At 42.7% G+C, this 22,658-nt stretch overlaps 1 protein-coding gene across 5 annotated transcripts in view; it reads right to left on the bottom strand.

The window, feature by feature from the left end:
• The window catches only part of USP13 (ubiquitin specific peptidase 13), a 126,671-nt gene that overhangs the window by 22,587 nt on the left and 81,426 nt on the right, over window positions 1-22,658 (bottom strand). For 4 of the 5 annotated variants that reach the window (XM_013982225.3, XM_021071212.2, XM_084990377.1 and 1 more), the window contains 8 exons: window positions 21,624-21,777; window positions 18,996-19,170; window positions 10,332-10,420; window positions 7,561-7,683; window positions 7,285-7,311; window positions 2,984-3,127; window positions 2,412-2,578; window positions 515-668 (listed from right to left, as the gene is read on the bottom strand). In XM_013982225.3, coding sequence (XP_013837679.3) covers window positions 515-668; window positions 2,412-2,578; window positions 2,984-3,127; window positions 7,285-7,311; window positions 7,561-7,683; window positions 10,332-10,420; window positions 18,996-19,170; window positions 21,624-21,777 — 1,033 coding nt within the window. Of the gene's footprint in view, window positions 1-514; window positions 669-2,411; window positions 2,579-2,983; window positions 3,248-6,694; window positions 7,312-7,560; window positions 7,684-10,331; window positions 10,421-18,995; window positions 19,171-21,623; window positions 21,778-22,658 lie in introns of all 5 variants that reach the window. The other variant, XR_014824387.1, reaches the window with a different exon arrangement.

Raw genomic sequence — 22,658 nt, 5'->3', positions numbered from 1 at the left:
ATTTCATATCTAGCTATATGTATATATAGATATATACCTCACCATGAAAATAAATGTCCCGCCACCCCCACAGCATATGGAAATTCCCAGGCCAGGATCAAATCCAAGCGGGAGCTGTGATCTATGCCACAGCTATCACAATGCAGGATCCTTAACCCACTGCACAGGCTAGGGATCAAACCAGCGCCTCCACAGAAACAAGCCAGATCATTACCCCACCGCACCAGAGTGGGAACTCCATAGACGCTATCTTTTAGACAAAGACATCCATGGTCCATGATGAAATTTCACCTCACAGGACAGACAAGTCAGAGCTGGCACTAAATCAAGGCACACACACTACCAAGTGACATGACTGAGTGTGCCCGAGATGTGCTCAGATCTCCCCGGCCTGTGCACTGACTCCTGAGAGGCTGGGATCTGTGCTAACTGCAGAACGACAGCAAAGGCTGCAACATGCAGGAGTGGGAGGGAAGGGGGTGACACTCAAACCACCCCTGAGGCAGGAACTTACTTCCAGATCCATCCTTGACTCTGGGTCCTTCAGGCTTGGCCTCCGAAATAATGTTCGCATTGGCATTATTCTCCATCTCGATCACAAAGTCGCTGTCCTCCTCAAACTCAGGGTGGCTAAAGATCCAATCCAGTGCTCTTTCCAGGTTACTATTCTAATAAAACAAAACATTTTACAACGTTTGCTGTCCTGAGGCCTCATTACATCCTGACCGTTTGAACCAGGATGTCAAGCAGATAGGGCAGGAGGCCTGAATTCATTAATCCTAAGTGCCTCTGGGTAGGGAGCCCTGACCCTGCATGAGAAATGTACTCTCCGTTGACATTCTGCAAGTCTCCTGACTGAGGTCTGTAATTGGATTCACTGGAAAACAGTTCACAGCATCAGGTCAGCATTCCAAGGCCCCTATCAGTCTTAGCTCAGCGTTTCTGCAGGCTGATGCTGATAATGAAAGGAGGCAGAAGGCCAAAGAGACTGGCATTTGTTTAAGTGCAGCCCTTTCCAAAGCCACACTAACTGCACACACTCCCTTCTCTACCAACTATACTTTCTGCAGATAATCATGCAGGGCCAAGGAGTGCCAGCCTGACTACTATGTCAGAGCCCCCTCTCCCTAAATGTTGGCAAAATAATGGAATTACAGTAGAGATAAGCCTTGACTAATGATGGCAACACTGGTTAGACAAGTTAAATTGTTTTAAACTGAACTCCATGTAGTTCGAATCAGTGGACCACAAAAACATTTCCATCTTCCCCGGTTTATGATATCACTGGGTGACTTACTGAATTTGTTCAGACGTAGGCAGAATACCCAATTAAACAGTCAAGCAAGTAAAATAAGTGGGGCATAAGCAAGCACCCTGAGTACAACAAACTGGTTGAGGAGTTTCAGGGACTTGAAAGGGAAACAGGTTTTTCCAGCCACATTGCCCAGAGCCAGGGGATGGCCCCTGTGACCTCAGCAAGGGACCTCTGCAGGTCACCAGTCAGGACAGGCAAGAAGGAATCAGGAGCAGATATGCACTCAAAAGCAGATTATAGCGTGAAAAAAAATTATTTTCCCTCAATAGTAAACAGACATCTGCAAGAGGAAGATTTGCATCTGCCCTTCAGTGTCATGGTTCTTCCCTCCTGATGTCAGGATAATCATGAACACCTGAAAAACCTTCTCTCTCTGCAGAAAGAGACTGATGCAGAGAATTCCAAGGACATTGCTCTGTAAGGACTTTTTTTTTCCTTTTCTTTTTAGGATCACACCTGCAGCACATGGAAGTTCCCCAACTAGGGTTCAAATAGGAGCTGCAGCTGCTGGCCTTCGCCATAGCCACAGCAACGCCAGATCTGAGCTGCCAGATCTGAGCCGCATTTGTGACCTACACCACAGCTCATGGCAACACCGGATCCTTAACCAAGTGAGGCCAGGGATCAAACCCACATCCTCATGAATACCTCTGCGTCACAACGGGAACTCCTATAATGACTTTTGAGAGACACTGCTCTGAGGTCTTGGTACCAGAAAAGCATAATTTTTCCTCAAGAACTGCCTTATTAAACACAGAATCTCAGGCATCCCTCTGCTCTAAGGCCACAAGCAAGCTTCAAGTCAAATCTCTGAAAACATTAAGTTGATACAGGGTTTCTTTCAGTTGGGTCATCTCTCTCTCACTGTATTATTCTCTCCTTTTTTAATCTTTTTCTTAATATCCCTGTATAATTCCCTCAATCATTTATTTTAGCTTTGTATATACGATACACAAATTTTGTGGGGCACAGTGGTGTATAGCATAAGGCAGAGTCAAAATCATTAAAGGACAGTGGAATGTTTCAATTGCTACTGACAAGTTACAAACTACCCCCAATAAGAGGGAGGTATTCACAGACAGTCTCTCATGCTTACCGTGGCGCGAAGTGCCTGAACAGCCTGATTTCGATGGAATCCCATGGAGGTAATGATAGCTACAATTTCCTCCGGAGGTTGGTTGTCCAATCCAGTAGCACCAAAAACAGAGGCTCCAGCAGAAGCTGCTCCTCCATAACCAGGCATGGTCAGCGGTTCAGCAAAATCTGGGGAAAATAATTACACTCAGGCCCTTTTCTTTCTTTGGGTCTTGAAATAAACAACATTTTATAACTAAGAAGCAAAAAATACCTACAGTTACAGTAATCAAGACAGTCTGGTACTGGCATGAAGATACAGATCAATAGACCAATTGAACAGAATTGAGAGTTCAGATATAAACCCACATATCTGTGGTCAACTGATGTTTTTGTGGCCATGCATACAGCACGTGGAAGTTCCAAGGCCACTGATGGAACCTGCACTTACAAGCCCCCCTACTCACAATGCAGCAGATTATGAGCTAATAAATCATTTTCTAGGACACACCCAGAGGACATACAAGGACCAAGACTTAGAGTCACTGAGGGTCACATTAGACTCCAAAGCCATCCCATTTTCCGACCACCTACCTGGCTCTTCCATGTGAACAATGATCCAGTTGAAGGCCACCTCAGCTCCCATGTTTCCAGTAAAATACACAGCCTTCCGACACGCTTCCAGGGGAAAGCCCATCTCGGCCAGCTGCATCACCGATGACTCATCGATTTCTGAGGCTATAAGCACAACAGGATATTCTAGTATAAAAAGTCAACCCTAGTTCTTCTTTTCTTTTTTTTTTTTCTGTCTTTTTGCCTTTTCTAGGGCTGCTCCCACAGGAAATGGAGGTTCCCAGGCTAGGGGTCTAATCAAAGCTGTAGCTGCCGGCCTACACCGGAGCCACAGCAACGTCAGATTCCGAGCCACATCTTCAACCTACACCACAGCTCACAGCAATGCTGGATCCTTAACCCACTGAGCGAGGCCAGGGATCAAACCCACAACCTCATGGTTCATAGTCAGATTCATATTTGCTGAACCACGACGGGAACTCCAACCCTAATTCTTCTTGTCTTAGCTTCTCCCTACCTTTATCCACATGCTACCCAAAGAAAGTGTGGCACTCTTTTATTTAATGTGTAGATGGTGATAACTATTTTTTTATGCCAACCTAACATTAAGCTTTCTAAGCTTAGTTTATATCTTTGACCTAAATAGGAACCATAGTAATTACCTGAATAATCCAAGTACTAAAAAACAAGTCTCTAATCTCCTACAAAGAGATTCAGTGTATTCCCAGAAACATTCAGCCTCTTAGCTCATTCTCAGGACCACTATAGCAGCCTCTCCTCTGACTGAAATTTGAAGGGAAGAACAATTTCTACAGGCCAAAAAGCCTATTCCTTAAATCTCACAGGATGTTATAGCAGGCCTTTAGAAATATCAGGAATCAAAGGAAGTAATTAGCTCTGAGAAATGGAGAGCCCAATGTTAAAACAGAAGGAAAGAATGTGCTTTTTAATTGTATAAAAAAAGACTGCTTTACAAACCTTACTTTGCCTTTGACACAAGTTTTGGTTTTTTTTCAGAGTAATATATAATGGTAGAGATGTGCATTTACCTATATACAAATAAATATAGGTTTGTACGTATATGTATATACATGGGTGCGTATGTATGTTTGTGTGTGTGTATACACATACGCACCCACATGGTGCTCTCAAATTATACTGAAAGTGGGGAAGGAACAGGAGCACAGAATATAGCCTTTGTTTTCCATGTCCTGAGGTCTCTAATCTACTGAAAAATCTACAAAGGAAAGCAATCAGTAGACGAACTGAAGAACAGAGATCTCTGTTTTACAAAAATTATATTGAAAATGTATTTACCAAAGTGCTCTCTCACAAGGAAGATGCACAGAATATCCTATCAAGAAAAAATTTTAAGGGAACTTCCCATTGTGGCTCAGTGGAAACAAATCTGACTAGCATCCATGAGGATGTAGGTTCGAGCCCTGGCCTCGCTCAGTGGGTTAAGGATCTGGCATTGCTGTGAGCTGTGGTGTAGGCCAGCAGCTACAACTCCGATTTGACCCTTAGCTGGGGAATTTCCATACACTGAGGGTGTGTCCTTTAAAAGACAAAAGAAAAAAATTTTAAAAAGCAGTGTGCAGGACAACAGTGACTCACTCCTAAACTGTATTCTAGAGTATCCTAGTGTTCTCAGAGAGATGTAATTACTGAAGCACAAAATGAGGGGTCTCTATGCATAGTCAAATAAGTTTTTTTTAATCTATCTTCTCTATTCTCCCCTTAGAAATTCACAATATACATTAACATAGTGAAAACTCAGAAGTCCTGCAATAAAGACTCCTGCAGTAAAGAAACCAGGAAACTCTTTCTACAGAACACTTTTCAACATCCCTTAAGTCTCTGTTCCCTAGAATGCACAGTAATGCAGCTTAATAAGTTTATGTCTGTATATATCAGCATATTAAATTGAAAATGTTTAAGTCTTTTGGAGGAAAATAAGGTGAGCCAAGAACAGCAGAAGGATAGATGCCACAGGTTAATAGTAGTTACAGGTGGGTGATGAATCAGAAATTACTCCTAGCACTAACCCCTAATCTTGACATTATCTTTTTACTCTTGTAATAAGAAAATAATCAAAGTTATTCCTTTTAAATATCTGAAAAAGGTAGGATATACATGTAACTTAACACAGATACCTCTGTTCTCTCCTACTGATATAAGAAATTACTGGAGTTCCCGTCGTGGCACAGCAGAAACGAATCCGACTGGGAAGCACGAGGTTGCGGGCTCGATCCCTGGCCTCACGCAGTGGGTTAAGGATCTGGTGTTGCCTTGAGCTGTGGTGTAGGTTGCAGATGTGGCTCAGATCTGGCATTGCTATGGCTGTGTCTTAGGCCAGCGGCAACATCTCCGATACGACCCCTAGCCTGGGAACCTCCAAATGCCTCGGGTATGGCACTCAAAAAGACAAAAAACAAAAAGCAAAAAAAAAAATTACTGATAAGGCAGCAGGCTTAGATCAGGAGGAAACTAGTGGCCAACTGGAAAATGGCTGCATGCTCGAGGTCACACAGCCTACTCTGACACAGTTCCAACCAACAGTGCCCTCCCTGGGGGCAAGACCCTGCAGGCCAGCTCTCTGCAGGATCAGGGGCAGCCAGCAAACTTCTCACCCTGCAGAAAAAAGTCGACTGACATCAACAGCATGCTTGACTCCTAGAACCCTGGCTCTGGTCCCACTCGTGGTTCTCTGAACTTTCCTGGGACTCAGTTTTATCCTCTGTAAAAGGTCACCTGCTCTGCCCTTCTTACTGTGACAATCAGAGAATCCGGGCTTTGTATTAATAGCAAAGTTATACACAGTTGAAAGAACTTATGGAGTAATATATTCAACATGACTCACGGTAACTGTTCCAAAATATTAGTTACCATTACAATCAGATTATTTACAGAGGCAGTGGTTTGTACATGACCCTTGCTGACTCGAACAGCTTCTTCCAGCAATCAGTAAATCAAAATTGACCCAAGGAGTTCCCGTCGTGGCGCAGTGGTTAACGAATCCGACTAGGAACCATGAGGTCGCGGGTTCGGTCCCTGCCCTTGCTCAGTGGGTTAACGACGATCCGGCGTTGCCGTGAGCTGTGGTGTAGGTTGCAGATGCGGCTCGGATCCCGCGTTGCTGTGGCTCTGGCGTAGGCCGGTGGCTACAGCTCCGATTCAACCCCTAGCCTGGGAACCTCCATATGCCGCGGAAGTGGCCCAAGAGATAGCAACAACAACAACAACAAAAAGACAAAAAAAAAAAAAATTGACCCAAGAAAGGAAATATGGAGGCTGGGCCACATGATCAATCATGTAAAGTGTATACAATGTAAAATACTTGAACTTCTCACTTAACAATAGTATCTCCAGAAAGGCTCTGCAGACAAAAAGATTCAGAGCAGTCTGTGTTACACACTCCTTCTTCCTCCTAAATAATATCTAAATATTCACTATAAAGAATTTATGTTTTAATGTTCTTTTTAGGAGATCAAGAGTATCAATTCCCAGAATTCCCATTGTGGCTCAGTGTAAACGAATCCAATTAGTAACCATGAGGATGCGGGTTCGATCCCTGGCCTCGTTCAGTGGATCGGGGATATGGTGTTGACGTGAGCCATGGTGTAGGTCACAGGCGCGGTTTGGATCCCATGTTGCTGTGGCTGTGGTGTAGCGGGCAGCTGTAGCTCTGATTTGACCCCTAGCCTGGGAACCTCCATATGTCACAGGTACAGCCCTAAAAAGCAAAAAAAAAAAAAAAAAAAAAGAGTATCAACTCCCACTGGATTAAAGAATGAAAAGGCTACAAAATTAATGAACAATCCAATAAAATCAACAACCTTAAGAGTATTAATTAATACTACCATGTCCTGTCAGTCTTGTGTCTTTATTACATGTGCAAAAGCAGAAGTGGAAGAAGTGGCAGAGGCCACTGTGTCATCACTGTGGAAAGAGGCTACTCACGCAGCCAGCGAGGGAAGAGATGGCATCACTATCCCCTGTTCAGCCATGAACAGAAACTGAGGCTCAGAGAAGTTAAGCTTATTATTCTAGGTCACAGTCACCAATCACAGAGCCAAGATTCCAAATCAGGGCTAGCTTGCGCTCACACTAACAGTCACTCTCCGGAACCACAGGGCCACCTCCTCACCATGTCACTGGCTTAGGTTTGCTGCTACCTCAAGTTGCAAACCAAGCATTGTTTCCACCTAGGAAAAGCTGCCATACACACAGAGCAACGCCCGTTCACTCAACCCCCACAGATAAATGTGTTAGACCAATAGTAACTGGAGGACACAGAAAAAAACATAAAAGATACATACGGTCTATCAATTGGTTCATCAGGCGATCTGCAAATTAAAGGAGAGGGCAGGAAGTGAGACCAAACCACGGCAAAAAGTTCTAGAGAAAGAACAAGAGTTAAGCCGGAGCACTCGCTCACCACCCTTTACCCTTGAGATCCCACCCTGTGTCAGTCTCTCCATCCCCCATGCAGGCCACCCAGCCCACGTGACATAAAATCATGCCAGGACAGAAGGGAAATGCCAGGTTTCAGGCATTTAGAGCAGATAAAACATGAATCCTGGAGGAGACGGTACCTTTTGAGTCATCAGGAATAACTATGGGGGGACTGATGTCTGGAAGTTCCTCTTCTCCTGGCTGTAACCCCCTGGCTCGGAGATGGTTGATATCAAGTAGGTCTGGCATATCAATAGAAACATCTACAAAACGAGAGAGATTATATTCGCTGGGCTCCCCCAAATACCTATAATCACCTCCTAAATCCAGCACCACTAACTCTATGCACATGTGTCTAGGCAGAGCCAAGGGATACCTTACAGCTCCCTGAAGTAAATCTCAGGACCAGAAGACTCATAGAGACTGATTAGATTTTAACAGGGGAAACACAGAGGATGGCAGATTTCACACTGGATAAGAACAAATGAGGTAAAGCAGAGATCAAACTGGGAGCCCAGAGAACACTCGTAGACACTTTCTGTGTGATGTTTTTAAAATGTTGGCAACAAACCCCAATTTCCAAGTCAAAAGTTAATTCAAAAATCCAGATTTCCCATTCATTTTGAAAAACAAAACAAAACAAAAAAAAAAAAAGCTGCACCATTAGTCTCATGAAGTAACAACTGCCCAGGGCTGATCTTCAGCTTCCACTGTAGGCAACGTGGGCTCTTTGTGCCAGTCTGTCCCAGACCCCACCCCTCCCTACTGCCCCCGCAACCCTGAGGTTATATCTATGCTATTCTGATTCTTATGGGCGAGAAATGTTCTCCTAATCCACGTCTTTATCCAAAATGGGAATACCCAAGAAAGACCAAGACAGCTATAGCTACATGTTTCTTATACCTGGCCACTTCTTTCCTTTACATGATCACCCTGTCCTCATTAGGCAATTGAGTTTGCAACCCTGGTTTATACCTTTTCTCAGATCATGATAGGCACTGTGATTATTCTACCCAAGGTAATAAATAAAGCATGAAGCTTTAAAGAAATTAATTGAATCTCAAATGTGTTCACCTTGAGGCACGTTTTTTTAACTTCTCGGCTCAGGTATCATTGTGTTGACTTACTCACATACAAAATTTATCAGTCTAACAGCCTGTCAAGATTTAGTACCACACATATTCAGACACAGTAATGATGGAAAATGGGTTCAAATGCTGGTGCAGAATATGTCTCTTGGGCTAGCAAACAGAACCTAAAAATACTATCCTCAAAACCAATTATGATACCAGGTATGTAAATCCTATTTTAAAACAACCAACCAAAGAAAAAGCTTAGTTTAAAAAAAAAATTAAATCTCAGCAGACAGCAAAATCAAACACAATGTCTCACCAACAAAATCAATACAACTGCCCCTCAACAGAAAAATTCAGGTTCATTAAAGAAAGCTTTGGAGCTACTTTAAATTCAGCAAGACCATGAAATCTGAGCTGAATTGTTTGTCTTTTACTGTAATTCCAAGGACAAAGGAAAATACAAAAACTGATTCCAATGTAGTTCAAAGCCTTTAGAAGTCAGTTTTCTCTTAGGTATTTCTCAGGTCCAAGGAGGAACAGCTGAGTGGTGGGAATCCTGCCCTCTGTCCACAAAACTATTCCACCAAGAAGAGCAAAATGAGCTGCTGATTCAGTCATAGGCTACATAATGCAGCGTGGAAACAAGTGCCATGAAAACTGTCAGAGGTTTCTGGGAAATCACTCCCACCGAGTTTACATTGTTTTCATCCGTCCCCTTCACACGAGCATGAGACTTGATTATTGTTCTTTAAGTGCTCAAAAAATATGAATTCCTTGAAAGTGTGGCAAACAGTCTGAGGTATTTGCTAGAGAACTCAGAGGATAAAACTGCATCCTTCCACAGCCCCGAGGACAGCCTAGTAATATTGAAATTCACTTGAGATGGTGAAGAAAATGTTCCATGCATTTTCTGTAAAGCTAACTTTCAACATCGGTTAAGGGCCTTTAAGATTAACAGAAAGGAGTTCCCGTCGTGGCGCAGTGGTTAACGAATCCGACTAGGAACCATGAGGTTGCGGGTTCGGTCCCTGCCCTTGCTCAGTGGGTTAACGATCCGGCGTTGCAGTGAGCTGTGGTGTAGGCTGCAGATGCGGCTCGGATCCCGCGTTGCTGTGGCTCTGGCGTAGGCCGGTGGCTACAGCCCCGATTCAACCCCTAGCCTGGGAACCTCCATATGCCGCGGGAGCGGCCCAAGAAATAGCAACAACAACAAAAAGACAAAAGACAAAAAAAAATAAAAAAAAAAGATTAACAAGAAAAAAGCTCAATGAAGCCAAAGTCGCATCCCTTTTTTGACTTTTTAATTCAACTGACTGTACTCAGTTATTATTAATAAAATCTGTATGAGTCAAGCAAATATCATTAGCCACATCTGCCTGCTTCAGAGCCAGAGGATAAATACTAAAAAGAAAGCTTATTTTCAATTACTTGTACCTCCAACTGTGGTTTTTGAACCAGCAGCAGCATCACCTGGGAACTTGTTAGAGTAAAGAATCCCGGGGCCCCACCCCAGACCTGCTGAATCAGCACCTGCATTTTGCCAGGATCATATTAAAGTTTGGGAAGTGTGATTTATTTGATAGTGTGAGGATCCTGTCTTCACTCTTAGAATCCCGTCCTTCCAGAACTCAACATTAGAGGGTGCGTTAGCACGTGGCCATTTTTGGCTCTCAGCGCCTATCATACATTCTCTTTCAAAAGAGAAAGGTGGGAATCATGGGGAAAGAATGAAATGAAACGGTTTCTGGCAGCCAACCACGGGGGCTCTTTCACATGCTATGTTTTTTCAATGGCTAATTGGATATTTTAAGCAAAAGCATGCAAAAGATACCTACCAAATTTTTTGGGAACCCAGTCAAGACCAAAAGTGAACTTCTTTATCTGCACTACCAAGTATTCAGGGAATGAGGCAAAGCGAGATGTTCTGGGAAACACAAGGGGATTAGATCAATGAAACAAGGAAATTAGAATATGAATACAGTTCATGAAGCATCACAAGCTTGTCTGAGGCATACCTGGCAGTCCCAACACCTGCACTGAAGAGAAGGAACAGGCACACAGACACGAGCACGCACGCGCGCGCACACACACACACACACACACACCCCACCTCAGCATTCATCCTGACCTTTTCACCAGAAGAAAGCATTTAATGGAAGACATTGTTGTTCCCTGGATATGATTTTGGGCATGTTGCAAAATTATTGCTTTTAATTTACTGCGGCATTTCACGTTTCTGAAAAGTGGTTTTCAACCATAAACACGTTTTCTTCTAAAACCCTTGCTAGGAGTTCCTGCCCTGGTGCAGTAGGTTAAAAATCCCACTGCTGCAGCTTCAGTACTGTGGAAATACAGGTTCAATCCCCAGCCCAGTACAGTGGGTTAAAGGATCTGGCATTAGAGTTCCCTTTGTGATGCACTGGAAACCAATCCGACTAGTACCCATGAGGATGCAGGTTTGATCCCTAGCCTTGCTCAGTGGGTTAAGGATATGGCGTTGCAGTGAGCCGTGGTGTACATCACAGATGCAACTCAGGTCCTGCTTTGCTGTGGCTCTGATTCAACCCTAGCCTGGGAACTTCCATATGCCTCAAGTGTGGCCCTAGGGAAAAAAAAAAAAAAAAGGATCAGGCATTGTTGCAACAGCCACAGCTGCACCTCGGACTAAAACCCCGGCTAGGAAACTTCCAAATGCCACGGGTGCAGATTTAGACAAACAAAAATAAAAAAAAGCAAGTCTGTTCTCTTAAGTTCATGAGGCTGTTTCTGTTTTGCAGATGAGAAAAAAAATGTATATATATGACTGGGTCACTGATTCTGTACAGCAGAAATTGATTCAACACCGTAAATCAACTATACCCTAAAAAATTTTTAAAAATGACCTTGCTAGAATTTAGTATATTTGCAGGTGCATGCAGGTACCTGTGCATTACGTGTTTATATGTGAGGTTTGAAAAGCTCCCTGAGCAATCCTGACACACCCCAACCCACTCCCACTGAGAGTCTATATCTTGTAGCACAGGGCTGGCATGAGGAAGGTTTATTAGAATTTTGGTTGAGGCTAGTGGAAATACCAGGTCCTTATTAAAATGCCATTGCACCCCAAACCCATGGCCACAGGAGGTATCTAAAATATCTAAATCTGGGGCTTAAGTTTAAAAATTAATACATATGGTCGAGGAGTTCCCATCATGGCTCAGCAGAAATAAATCTGACTAGCACACATGAGGATGCAGGTTCAATCCCTGGCCTTGCTCAGTGGCTTAAAGGATCTGGCGTTGCCGTGAGCAGTGGTGTAGGTCGCAGACACGACTTGGATCTGGTGTTGCTTCAACTGTGGCATAGGCTGGTGGCTACAGCTCCAATTCAACCCCCAGCCTGGCGACCTCCATAAGACAAAGGTGTGGCCATAAAAAGTTTTTTTAATTTAAAAAAAATTTTTTTTAAATTAAAAAAATACATGTGATCAATGTCTTGAGTTCCCCTTCAAACTTTCAGGAGTGCTGAACTACCTGAACTTGAGTTTGACAATTTTATGCACAAACTATTCAACTTATACACCACATTAACACCCCAGTTCCAGCTCATTCTCTCCATGTTTATTATCTTGTTTATAACAACTATTTCTATTTGAGTGTCAATGTGGGTACAGCAGGTATATGGGAAAAAGAAAATTAGCTGTACATAGATACTATGGGTACCTTTTAAAATAAACAATTCCAGAACACACGCCCTACAAACCACTTTTCAAATCTCATTGTTGCCTTCTATTTGGAATGTATCTTCCCAGAATTCAGAAAGCAAATGCAAATGCACTGCTGCCCCCTAGCGTAGAAGAGAAGCCACAGTATACAGGGCAGAGGACTGTTCAAAAACTGGGAGTTTGGGGTTAGTAGATGCAAACTATTGCATTTGGAGTGGATAAGCAACGAGATCCTGCTCTACAGAACAGGGAACTATATCTAGTCACTTGTGATGGAACATGATGGAGGATAATATGAGACAAAGAATTGACTGGGTCACTTTGCTAACAGCAGAAATTGACAGAACATTATAAATCAACCATAATAGTTAAAATTAAAATCTTACCAGAAAAAGTGTCAAAAGACTTACAGTCTTCTTAATTCACTCCAAATATGACCCTCCTTGAGGCCCCATCTTCACAGTTACAAAATGAATTTAGTAAAAACATCTACTTGCCAGGTCTGTGCAATGTTCGTGAAATGATATGACACCACCTGGCATATTAGAACATGCTAAGGAACGAGTATGATTATTTTGTCATGAAAGAGCAAGAATCCACGAGGCCCTGGACACTGACTTGGTCTGTCACTGATTTGTATTTTTGCTCCAGGCAAGTCATTTAACCTCTATGGATTTCAAATTCTCCATCACAAGGAGGGCAGAAGTGTATAGGCAATAATATAAAGGAGTTCTTCAAAAAACAGAAACTTCACTAGCCTAAGGAAATGATCTGTTATCACCCTGGCTCACTCTCCAGAAATTATATATTATCTCCAGGTTTTCCTATCTCCTGAGAAGCATTAACACACATCATTCTAAAATATAGCCGCATCTCCAATTTCCCCAAAAAACCAACAAACTCCATCTGATATTTTCAACTACTGTAAAAATGTCACCTCTCTGACCCTTTCCTCTTACCAGAGTAACTTAAAATCTGGAAAACGTAACAATGAAATCAACCAAAAGTCATCAGTAAATCAATGATTTCCAAAATGTGGTTCAGGAACCCTAAGACTCTTATGTGTTGCTCTGTGGTCAGTATCTGGGTGAGGAATCAGCTGGAAACACCATGGAGTACAGGGCAGTGGAGGGATCTCGACACTGGAGGGTGCCGAGGGTGGTCGGGGGGTGGATAATTTAACACATCACTTTGTTATGGATAACTACTAACCTAAGAGTACCAGAAAGCAGGTTGGATGATGGCCACCTTATATATGCCCTGCTGGGTAAACATTCCTTACTCATCTTGCTAACCTCCATAAGGTCTCAAGTTGAATCACACATGCAGTAACGAATTTGAACAAGTTTATATTGAGCAATCTCAAAATTAATACTTGGCATTCATTAATTGCAGGTTTGGGACATCGAGTGTGTTAGTTAAATCCAGCAATGTTATAAACTATGCAGCACTTACCCTTTTATTCCTAAATTTAATTCCTGGAATTAAAATTTTTCTTGAAAAGTTTTATGTTAAGGAGGACCATTAGAATATAAATCATTCAAAAAGGCCTAAATAGACACAGAGCAAATTTACCTCAAAGAATTGTTATGGGAACTGAGGACATAAAGTGCTTAGAATAGTGCCTGACAACACTGCTGCCTTGTCTATGACAATCTGGTATCATTATTTAAAATATATCAATTCTTAAATGTCCATCGACAGATGATGGATTAGGAAGATGTGGTATATATACATAATGGAATACTACTCAGCCATAAAAAATAACACAACAATGCCATTTGCAGCAACATGGATGAAACTAGAAACTCATACCAAGTGAAGTCAGAAAGCCAAAGACAAATACCATATGATATTACTTATATCTGGAATCTAAAATATGGCATAAATGAACCTTTCCACAGAAAAGAAACTCATGGACTTGGAGAACAGACTTGTGGTTGCCCAGGGGGAGGGAGAGGGAGTGGGATAGACTGGGAGTCTGGGATTTATAGATGTAGACTATTGCATTTGAATGGGTAAGCAATGAAATCCTGCTGTATAGCACTGGGAACTACATCTAATCACTTGTGATGGAGCATGATGGAGGATAATGTGAGAAAAAATATATATATACATATATGTATGTGTGTGACTCAGTCACTTTGCTGTACAGGAGAAAATGCACAGAACACTGTAAGCCAAGTATAATGGAAAAATTTTTTAAAATAAAAAATAAAAATCATTTAAAAATATATATTTATATCAATTCTTCACTAATTACAATTCAGGAAAAAACACTATAAAAGCCTTAAGAAAAAATATATAAACTGTCCCTCTCCCTAAAATTATTATTTTATTGAAAACCTGGCAACTAAAAAAATGTAATTCTATTCTTTCCATTAAATAGGTTGAAAATGCGATAATCAACCAGTCAAATTGAACCATCCAAGGCTAAAAAGAAAACAATAATGTAATAATTACAGTATATATTTATTCTCCCAGGCACTGTGCAAAGCATTTTATGTAGCTTACCTTGCCTTAATCCTCACCTCAAGCCTATAAAGAAAATACTATTCTTATCCCCAATTTACATATAAGGAAACGGGGTCTTATGGAAGTGAGGTCACTGAGCCAAGGTCACACACCAATAGTTTCTATCTACACTGAGGATTCAAATGCTGCCAGTCCACTAAAGCTTATGCTCTGGAACTGCATACCATGCTTTTCTCTTCCTAAATGATAAAGGTCAGAACAAAATCTCTCCCTACTGACCCTTAACCTGTAAGCTGATTAAGGGGAGGAACTAGGTCTTATTCAACTCATTGCTGACAATACACTGGCTGAGCAATAATATTCACTGGGTAAACTTTCCAGTCACTAATGTTCTTCCTGGTCACTGTCTGTTCATGACCAATTAAGGAAAGGGCCTTTATGTCTGGTGACCACTGACCCAAGATCTACCAAGAGGATATCTCCTGTCTCTTCCTAGGCTTTCAGGATCTGGGTCTAAGGCAGAAAAATTCAAGGCCCCAAATTAACATAATAAGGAGATCATGTCTGTATTGTTAGAAATAAGAAGAGAAAAAGATCTTTTAGAAAGCCACTAAACTGGTTTCCCCAAAACTAATATTTGAAACATGATACGGCATAATAAGGAATAAACAAGGTTCTATAAAGATTATAAAGATGGAGAGTTCCTGTTGTGGTGCAGTGGAGACAAATCCAACTAGTATCCCTGAGGATGCGGGTTTGATGCCTGGCCTCACTCAGTGGGTCAGGGATCCAGTGCTGCCATGAGCTGTGGTGTAGGTGGCAGATGCAGCTCAGATCGGGCGTGGCTGTGGCGTAGGCCGGCAGCTATAGCTCCAATTTGACCCCTGGCCTGGGAACTTCACTTACTGGCCAATTAGTTCCTTTTATCTCCTCCTCTGTACAATGGGAAGAATCATGTACCAACCTCAGGGTAGTACTAAGAGGATTAAGTGATAACTGATGGGAAGCATTTATCACATGCCCTAAATGGTAGTTGCTCTATTATCCTAAAACACTGTTTTCCTTTCCCACAATGACCAGTTTATTAACATTGTGATGCATCTAGTATACGTTTTTTTCATATACATAAACCATAAGTGTATGTATGTAAAAGACAGAGAAAAGAAAAAACACATTTAGGAGTTCCCGTCGTGGCGCAGTGGTTAACGAATCCGACTAGGAACCATGAGGTTGCGGGTTCGGTCCAGGCCCTTGCTCAGTGGGTTAACGATCCGGCGTTGCCGTGAGCTGTGGTGTAGGTTGCAGACACGGCTCGGATCACGCGTTGCTGTGGCTCTGGCGTAGGCCGGTGGCTACAGCTCCGATTCGACCCCTAGCCTGGGAACCTCCATATGCCGTGGGAGCGGCCCAAGAAATAGCTAAAAAGACCAAAAAAAAAAAGAAAAAACACATTTAAATCTACTATTAAGGGTTAGAGAAAGCAGAAACCCCTCCTCAAGGATTCTAAATATCATACTAGCACTGCCTACAACTACATATATTTGTAGAATTTGAGGAGACAATAAGATCAGTGAGCATCATTCCTCCATTCAGAGGTCAGAAGTTCCTTGAGTGGTCTTTGCCCCAGAACAGAACACAGGAGAAGAATCCAGATCTCCTGAGCACAGGCCCAGGGGTCAGAGACTGTCTCTGTGGAAAGCTAATGCCCTCAGCTCCACCTTAGAAATGGGCCTTTTCCTAAGGATGAGAAGGCTCCTTCCCAAAGGTCCAGAGAGCATGTCACGCCCTGCACGGCTAAGACATGGGGCCACTTTTCCGAAAAGCAGAAAAGGGTGACCAAGTGGAGAGACCAGTGAAGACCACTCTGCAGTTCACACCTGATGTTGGGGGCTTCCATACAGAATCACAACTAAAGCCCAGAGAGAAAAGGAAAAATGTTTGGGGAATCTTCACCCTACTGTCAATAGTTAAAGTGGAAAAAATAGGAGTTCCCATCGTGGCGCAGCAGAAACGAATCCAACTGAGAACCATGAGGTTGTGAGTTCGATTCCTGGCCTCGCTCGGTGGGTTAAGGATCTAGCGTTGCTGTAAGCTATGGTGTAGGTCACAGATGTAGCTCAGATCTGGCATTGCTGTGGCTGTGGCCAGCAGCAACAGCTCTGATTCGACCCCTAGCCTGGGAACCTCCATGTACCACAGGTGCAGCCCTAAAAAGACAAAAAAAAAAAAAGTAAAAAAACAAAATCTACATGATGTACAACCTTATATGTCAATTATATGTCAGTAAAGCCAAGAGAAAAAAAGACATTGTTTCCACCACTAATATTGAGTGTAGATTTCTAGCTGCCCAAAGATGTGTCCAAGTTGGAATGAAGTGAATCTCTAACGTTCAACATGCCAACTCACTAACCATTATCTGCAAGGACACAAACACACAGACAAACACATATACACATACACAAAACTAAGCAGTCCTAGAATGAAAATTTACCACTCAATAGATAATCAATAACTATTATTAATCTCATTTAGATAGGAAGAAACTTTTTCAAAGAAATTATTTTAAGGAAAAAAATAGCGTTTTTTAGCTTTTGAAGTAGGTTCTTTCTGTTTTCCCATTTTTAAAACATGAAGTCAATCATCTGAAACAGGAATCCTGAGGGATGGCTGTCACGGGAAATAACAGATTCAGGTTTGACTGCTACTTGAGGTAGTGATTAAAAAAAAAAAAAAAAAAACAGCCAGCAGTAGCTCATCCATACTTCCTTCCCCTTCACATCAGCCAGCGCTCGGTCTCAGCCAAGAGGAAAAATTGCTGAAGAATATTTAAAAGCAGCGAGAGACCCAGAGCCTAACTTTTAGACCTCCCCTCTTTTTATCCTACCGTAAGGTCCTCTTTTCCAACTATATGAAATGTGCTGGTAAGGACTCACTTGACTGTATAAAATCAATTAAGGTGTTGGAGTTCGCGTCGTGGTGGTGCAGTGGTTAACGAATCCGACTAGGAACCATGAGGTTTCGGGTTCGGTCCCTGCCCTAGCTCAGTGGGTTAACGATCCGGCGTTGCCGTGAGCTGTGGTGTAGGCTGCAGTCGCGGCTCGGATCCCGCGTTGCTGTGGCTCTGGCGTAGGCCGGTGGCTACAGCTCCGATTCAACCCCTAGCCTGGGAACCTCCATATGCCGCGGGATCGGACCAAGAAATAGCAAAAAGACCAAAAAAAAAAAAAAAAAATTAAGGTGTCAAATAAGGAAAAAAAAATTTTTTATTTGGCTTTTTTAGGGCCATACCCTTGGAATATGAAAGTTCCCAGGTTAGGGGTGGAATCAGAGCTACAGCTGCTGGCCTACACCACAGCCACAGCCACATGGGATCTGAGCCACATCTGAGACCTGCACCACAGTTCATGGCAACAATGGATCTTTAACCCACTGAGAGAGGCCAGGGATTGAATCCACATCCTCATGGATACTAGTCAGATTTGTTTCTGCTGCACCACAACAAGAATATCAAAATTCTTATGTATCTGAGAGCAAGGCTTTTAGAACACCTGCTGACCACATCCTAAGCAGCTCGTTGGAACAATGCTCAGGATCCCTGATGTCCCCTTTGAGAAACCCTCAGAGCCCCAGCTGCCAGGCAGGACCACAGCCACCAAGTCCTAAGGCAAATCTTTTTTTTGTTTTGCCACACCCACAGCATCTAGAAGTTCCATGGTCAGGAATCAAATCCCAGCCACAGATGCCACCTATGCCACAACTGCACCAACACCAGATCCTTAACCCACGACGCCAAGCTTCAGCAGCAACCTGAGCCACCACAGAGACAACACCAGATCCTTAACCCACTGTGCTACAGCAGGAACTCCAGCAAATCTTTCATTATCAAATTAAAGTCTATCACAGTAGAGTTTAAAAATTGAAGACTCTCAGAAGTATTTATACTTCTGATATCATTCTTGAAGCAGGGAAGGATTCTTGACTACCCCCTCTTGGCCAAAAAAAAAAAAGGCAAATTCCCTAAAGAGGACAAACCACAGCCTGGCTTTTTTTTAAAGGCATCCACATCCTTGCATATGATATAGATTACAACAAGCCTGTTTTACTGTACAAGTCTCATACAAGTGAGGTCTACGACAACTATGGTTGTGTAAATTATAATCCTATTTCACCACACTTGAGTCAAGCATGCCCAGACTCATACAGTGCCTGCCAACCCTCCCTACCACAGTCCCCACCTCTCAAGGTCCCCTCCTTACCCTACTGCCACCACATAAGCGAGTGCAGAAACATTACAAACACACACACACACACACACACTTACTTTACACCCGCAGACTTTGCTTGTAGGGCACTGCTCCAGAAATCATCAACGTTTTCTGGTTCAGAAAAGGCCTGAAGGCAGGCACTAAATGGTATCTTGGCACGCACCAACTCGGGAAGGGGTCTTCTATTTGCTTCTGCTTCCCTTCTCGTTAGTTCATAGGCGATCAACTCATCTAAGCAAAAGAGCAAACAAATGACTTTGCAATCACTTATCTTCTTGAAATAAAAAAGACCCTCTTGGGAGTTCCCATCATGGCTCAGGGGAAACGAATACGAATAGGAACCATGAGGTTGAGGGTTCAATCCCTGGCCTTGCTCAGTGGGTTAAGGATCTGGTGTCATTGTGAGCTGTAGTGCAGGTTACAGATGTGGCTCAGATCTGGTGTTGCTGTGGCTGTGGTGTAGGCCAGTAGCTGTAGCTCTGATTGGACCCCTAGCCTGGGAACCTCCATATGCCAAGGGTGTGGCCCTAAAAAAAAAAAAAACAAAACCCCTTGGACAATGAGCAATCTTCCCTGAAGGTCCTGGGCTGGGACAGGATTGCTTACTTGCTGCCCTCAAAGAGCCACAGAAGCCTGCTCAAAGCTTGTTTAGAGTGGCACCACCAGGCTGCATCAAGCCATTCATAGTTTTTTACCCATTCCGTTTGAGACTGATAGGAGGGAACTATCAACTCCCACCCAAGTGAGGGGGTCAAACCACACATGTGCCATAAGTGATGCATGAACCTGGTCTTTCATTTGTCCAGAAGTCAAGGCTGGTTTAACCACACACCACCCTCAAATCACAAAGCCTTCACACCACAGAATTTCACACTGAAAGAGACCTGAGGGCTCACCTCTTCCTGGGCCTGTCACTACAATTAGAGGTCATGGAGGGTGTGGGCCAAGGAGCAGGAAGAACTACAAGAACTGCAGTTATCCGAGGCACCCAGCCCAAGATTCTAACAAACACTGCCAAGACAACTTCATGCTGGGGTTACCCGACACTGCAGAGAGCAGGGAAGCCAAAGTCAAAATGTTATATAGATTTTGAATGGAACTTTCTGGGAATTTCTTTTGTGTTACCAAAAAAAAAAAAAATCACTCCTGATTTATCAGCTTTTTGGCACACTGATAAACACTTGTGTTTTCTTAAACACATCTGGATATGCTTTTACAATTCATTCCCCAGTCCACAATCAGTTTACAATGTACTTCTATCTAGGATGCTAGCATTAGGCATTCCCAGCAATTTTCTGAGACTAAATCATAAATCTCTTTCCTGAAAAAAAAAAAGTTACCTCTCATAAGCTATCAACAGTCAATTAGAGAAGATCACAGAACTGAGCAGAATATGTAAGTCACTATCCCCAAAGTAGGCAAGAGAAAGTGATGAAGCCTGGTGCTAAAAAGGAAACAAACCACAGACCCCCACCATCATTTCCTTTGTATAATGAATAAGAATTTAAAAACTAGGAGTTCCCATTGTGGTGCAGTGGAAACAAATCCAACTAGGATTCATCCCTGCAGGATCGATCTCTAGCCTCGGTCAGGGGGTCAGAATCTGTAGTTGTTGTGGCCTATGCTGTAGGTTGCAGACACAGCTCAGATCTGGTGTTGCTATGGCTGTGGCACAGGCTGGCAGCTGTAGCTCTGATTTGACCCCTAGCCTGAAAACTTCAATATGCCACAGGTGTGGCCCTAAAAAGACAAATTAAAAAAAAAATTAAGAATTTATAAACTAGTCAAAAGCTGCATGAGTTTATAGAAAATGGAAATCATTCCATCTTAAAAATCATCACAAGAGTGCCTGATGTGGCACAACAGGAACAGGGGCATTTCTGCAGAGCCAGGGCGCAGCTGCAGCTGAGGTCGTGCGGCTTGGATCTGATCCCTGGACTGGGAACTCCATATGCTGTGGGGCAGCCAAAAAAAAATCATCATAATCATCACTTTCTAATTAACACAACTAAGTGACTATCCCCTCCAAAAAAAGAGGAAAAGGTCACCCGGGGAGTGGCTGAACTTTGCAAAAATGACCAGTTCACGGGAGATAAGCAAGTCAGCAGATATTTCTCCTTTTCCTGCTTCTAAGATGTTAATTCTACTAATTCATGAAGAACCAGATCAGACTGATTGAAGGAACCTTCCCCTGAGCCTCCACCTGGTTCCAGTATCTGCCTTCTTCCTGCTTCCTAGGTCCAGAGACCCTCCTAAGGGGCCTCACTCCACAAAGAGCCCTGCCATGCTTTATCCCAGCAGGCATCTTACTCAGCTGTCAAAGCTGGATTATTTACAGAGGCCTCTGCTTGAATGTCTCACATCAAAAAACGCAGTTCTGATCATTTTCCTCAGACTTTACAGTACTTAGGAATGATAATATTAAATTACTAATAATTTCCTCCACATTAAGCTAACTCTAAACCAACCACTGGGTCAAATTTCATAGGTGCCCAAGTAGGTTCCCTGAATAAATCCTCTACAAAAATCTCAGTCAGACGGGGACGGAGGAAAAGCTGAAGAGCTTTTGAAAAGAGCAAGCCAAACACTGGGTCCACTCTTGTTCAGTCAACCATGCATGACTAAACGGCAGTATCTCTGGTGCAAGTTTCTACATGATGAAGTCCATTGCTCATCCCCATTACCCTTGTTGGTCGCCGCCTCCATGGCCACGGGTAACTGCATCAGGTAATCCACCCTCTCCATGTAGCGGACTTTCCGGGTCTGACAGCACTGAATGCGTTCTTCCACCAAAAACCGAAAAACGTCACTTGGGTTTTCTGAGCCAATGCGGTTCCTCTGAAGGTTGGATTATATCAGGTTAGTAAATTCATGAATATTAAGCCCTGAATGAAAATTAGCATAAAATCACACATAAATCTGGTGTAAAGACCTGGTGCTACCAAATGTTCCCTCTGGGCATGCCAGTTCACCAGAGAACTTCAAAGCAAAAGACTGGTATTTACCTAAAGTCCAAACATGGCAGATTGGTCAAATAAATTATAGTTCATCATGTGAATTAACATTATGCAGCCATTAAAAGTCATGGCAGAGACTTTTTCTGACCTAGATAGAACTAGAAGAAAGGAGATGAGGAAACCCAATTAAAGAAAAAGGAGGAAAAAAAAAAAATCAAGGACTGCCCTGGAAAAACTAATCCATGTATGATACGATTATGTAAATGCACTAATGCAAATTATATAAAAATCAAAAAGAAGTCACGTTATATTCAAGTATGTAATGACATGGCAAAACATTCACAAATGAAAATCAGCATGCAAAGAATTGATTTCACCTGGAAAATCACCAGGGTGGGGGGGTCAGACACCAAAATATCAGCATTGATCATTCGTGGGGCTGGTAGCATGGAGGTTTTGGTTTTCTCCTTTGTGCCTTTCTGTTTCCACAAGGAACACATTTGTCATCAGGAAAAAAAATAGTTGTTTCTTTTCAGAGGGGAAAAAAGCCTTTAATCATGAATTCTCCGTAGCCTTTAAAAACCACAGCATTTAATGTGATTTGCCTCTGCTCTGAGCCAAGAGTGACTGTCTCGGAGTGATGGCAGGAGGACACCAAATACCATGCGGGACTCTCAGGAAGCATGTTGCAGGGACAAAAAAAAAACAAAAACAGCGAATAGAAATAATGGATCAACACTCCTATAACACGTTCAAATTAAG

Source organism: Sus scrofa, chromosome 13 (genome assembly GCF_054392235.1).
Source record: "Sus scrofa isolate SSC_HxYL_T2T_F1_AM1 chromosome 13, Sscrofa_HxYL_maternal_Yorkshire_Landrace_v2.0, whole genome shotgun sequence".
Classification (NCBI taxonomy): Eukaryota; Metazoa; Chordata; class Mammalia; order Artiodactyla; family Suidae; genus Sus; species Sus scrofa.
This window is presented reverse-complemented; position numbering and strand designations above follow the sequence as displayed.